General features: G+C 44.6%; 1 protein-coding gene across 1 annotated transcript; it reads left to right on the top strand.

Moving 5' to 3' along the window:
• Nucleotides 1-1,465: 1,465 nt before the first annotated feature.
• On the top strand, nucleotides 1,466-2,113 carry LOC149244290 (uncharacterized). The gene has a single exon (XM_089371494.1). The coding sequence runs from the start codon at nucleotides 1,466-1,468 to the stop codon at nucleotides 2,111-2,113; it is 648 nt and encodes a 215-aa protein (XP_089227620.1).
• The last annotated feature ends 1,771 nt before the right edge of the window (nucleotides 2,114-3,884 follow it).

Here is a 3,884-nt window from a genome sequence, read left to right as displayed (position 1 = left end):
ATCGCTGCTAAATGGAAACCAAAGGGCCATATAACACTGCAGCTAGGATTGAAGGGGTTCTTTACTATGATATTCTTGTGCCTAGAAGACAAGTTCAGAATCATGGATGAGGGGCCATACTTTTTCAACTTAGCAAGATTGTATCTAAGGGACTGGGTGGCAAGATTTAACCTGGATAAGGAAGACCTCACCTAGGCTCTAGTGTGGATCAGAATGTATTCACTTCCAGAGGAATACTGGGATGAAGGGTTGCTCAAAGACATTGGAAATGGACTGGGGGAATATGTAAAAGCAGCGAAAGAGACGAAGCTTCGATGATACACATCCTATGCCCACATCTGTGTCTTCATGCACCTGGACAAAGCCCTACCGGACTCGGTAAGTCTCTCTCATGATGACTATGAATGGATTCAACCCTTGGATTATGAACATGTACCTTTACACTACCGCAAATGTCATGCTCACAGGCATCTCTTTAGGGATTTTCCACTAAATGCCAAAGCCACTGCCTCTTATCCCTCTGAACTGCAAGCCCAAGATGGTTTTACCAAGGTCCCTAGCCGCAAACGAGCGCACAAAAAACCTTCCACCGGGAAAAAACCCCAGCAAGATATGGCTTCTATCCCATCCACAAGTAATATCTTTGAAATTCTAGCACAAGCCTTAGAACAACAACCCTTGAACTCAAAGCACAGCTCCATGCCCATCTCCTCCTCTGCATTCCATCCCCCCCTGGTTCTTCCCATGCATCACTTTTCCCCAGGGATGACAATGCAACCCCCAAAGAGAGCCAAAAGGGACTTGATGGGAAAGTAAAGGATATGGAAGTTGAGGGCACTCCATCTAAATCAAGCGGAACTCCCATAGCAGACCCAAAAACATCCAAAGCCATGGAGACGGATGAACCACAAAATCAATCCTGGCAACTAGCGCTTATCTCAGAGGAAAGCAGTCAAGTGTAGCATATGGATGAAGAACCAGAGAGCATAGATCTAAAAGGGCTAGACATTTTTGGACTGGAGCAAGCATGTAGAAAGAAGGAGTATGACAAAATCCAAGAGCATCAGCTCAATACTCTGGAAACCACATTATCTAGAGCATATCAGCAACAGCAATTGGGTATACAACCAGGAAGTCAATGGGATGGCAACCTCCTTCCAAAGGACTCCAAAAAGAGGGGAAGAAAGACAGATCTCCAGAGAACTATAGCAGTAGGGAAAATCCTGGTCGACTCAGGAAGATATGCTAAATTGACAAAGTACTATAGGCCCACTCCACACAGTGAACAATGAAGCTCACCTCATGGAATGTAAGAGGGCTCAATAGCCCTGGGAAACTTAGAATGATTAAAAATATGATAAGGCACGAACAACCCCAGATATTCTTCCTGCAAGAAACAAAGTGCAACAGTAACACCCTAGGAAGCATCCTTTCAAAAGCTTGGCCAGGATGTCATTCAGTAGCAATGGATGCATCAGGAGCATCTGGAGGCTTAGCAATTGCATGGAACATGCAAGCAATATTGCTGTCAAATTTCCACGCATCCCACAACATCATCCAAGCAACGTTTCATATAATTGGCACCAACATACATGGTCACCTGACCAACGTTTACTTTCTGCAGGATGCTCCCAATAAAATTGCTCTTTTAAACACCATAGCAACTCTCAGCTCCAATAGAGAGCACTCCCTATGGCTCATAGGTGGAGATTTTAATATGATCACCAAGTCAGAGGAAAAGAAGGGAGGCCGGGCCAAGATGGATCAGGAAACAGACCACTTCAAAGATTTTATCCACAACAACATGCTTATCGACATGCAAACTCCCAATGGCATGCACACTTGGAGCAATCGTAGGGCTGGGAAGTATCAAATTGCTTCAAAACTTGACAGATTCCTCATCTTGGATAGCGCAATACATCTCGGAGGCGACCTCTCAGCATCCATCCTCCCTTACTCCGGTTCTGATCATTGGCCTATAGCGCTCCAATGGCAGCGACCAGGCAACGCCACCAGACGTCCTTTCATATTTGAGGCATGTTGGTTATCTCATCCCGCTTTCAAAGACTTCATCAGACATACTTGGAACAAATTATTGGTGCCAGAAGGATAAAAAATGTTCCAATTCCAACAGAAACTCAAATATCTGAAAGCCCAAATCAAAAGATGGAATAAGGAGACTTTTGGAAATATCTTTCAGGCCCAACAAAACCTCAGCAAGGAAACGAGGGATCTCCAGCAACAGATAATAACAGAGGGGTACAATGACGAAACTCTGGAATGGGAGAAGCACATACATAATCAAATGGAGGAGAGAAACAAGCAGGAAGAAATTCTCTGGAAGCAAAAATCTAGAATCAGATGGCTGAAAGAAGGCGAGAGAAACACCAAATTCTTCCACAGAACCACTATTCAAAGAAGAATGCACAATACTATCTCCTTTATCCAAAAGCAAGGGGGGGAAAGAGTGGAGGACCATGCAGAGATCGAATAGGAATTCATCAATCACTTTCAGGAAGTCCTACAAGAACCCCAAATTGACAGAAGGAATGCCATAGAAAAGATCACTCAACATGTGCCAAAAGTCATCACAGAAGAACACAACCAACTCCTTCTCCGACCTGTAATGCCCGAGGAGGTGGACTTAGCCATGAAGCAGCTCAAGGAAGGCAAAGCACCGGGTCCGGATGGCTTCTCCACCACCTTCTTCCACTCATTCTGGGAGATCATAAAAGGGGAAGTATGGCAATTGGTGGAGGAATCTCGTTCTCTTCACTGGCTGCTGCCTTCGCTCAATTCAACTTTTATTGCTCTCATCCCCAAAGAAGACAGCACCATCACTCCGGACAAATTTCGCCCATTTGCACTTTGTAATGTCATCTACAAGGTCATCTCTAAAGTCATTGCAAACAGGTTGAAGCCGCTATTACCCCTGCTCATATCACCGGAAAAATCAGGGTACGTTGAAGGTCGACAAATATTGGACGGCATCATCGTCACTCATGAAATCATACACTCCCTCAAGATCTCCAAACAGGCAGGTATGATTCTCAAGATTGAGCTCTCCAAAGCTTTTGATAAATTAAGTTGGACTTACATTAAAAAAATGCTACATGCTTTTGGTTTTTCACCAATGTGGGTTCGTTGGGTTCAAAGTTTAATCTCCTCTACTTTTTTTTCCATCCTTATTAATGGCATCCCCTCTTGACCATTCAGCCCCTCCAGAGGTATCAGACAAGGGGACCCTCTATCTCCTTTCCTTTTTGTACTGATGGCAGAAGGGCTAGGGAGACCCATCAAGCATGCCCTTCACTCCCAGCTTCTTAAAGGAATCTCCATTTACAATACCCCTGCTACCACCCATCAACAATTCGTGGATGACAACATGCTTTTCGGATACCCATTTGTTCAAGAAGCTACCATCTTCAAAGCCCTTCTGAAGGACTTCTCGGATGCCTCAGGTACAAGCATAAACAAAGCCAAATCGCAAATATTTTTCTTTCACATGCCTCCCATCATTCAACGTGCCATTGCCCACATTCTTGGTTTCTCCATAGCCTCCCTACCCTCCAATTACCTAGGTGCCCCCCTCATTGACTCTGCCATTAAGCATGCCTCCTGGTGCGGGCTCTTAGAGAATCTTGAATCCTGTCTCTCCTCGTGGACCTATAGAGCTTTGAACATAGCCAATAGATTAGTACTTATCAAAGCAGTGCTTTAGGCAATGCCCCTCTATCTCTTCTCAATCCTAGCAGCGCCTAAATGGGCTCTTAAAAGAATCAGAGATCTTCAGCGCAACTTTCTGTGGGGAACACATGGAACAAATCGTAAATGGGCCCTTGTTAAATGGACTACAGCTTGCAAACCCAAGGAAAAAGGTGGCT

Source organism: Pinus tabuliformis, chromosome 8 (genome assembly GCF_031772625.1).
Source record: "Pinus tabuliformis cultivar Carrire ecotype Pingquan chromosome 8, CPIR1, whole genome shotgun sequence".
NCBI lineage: Eukaryota > Viridiplantae > Streptophyta > Pinopsida > Pinales > Pinaceae > Pinus > Pinus tabuliformis.
Note: the sequence above shows the minus strand (reverse complement) of the source record. Positions and strands in the feature narration are given on the sequence as shown.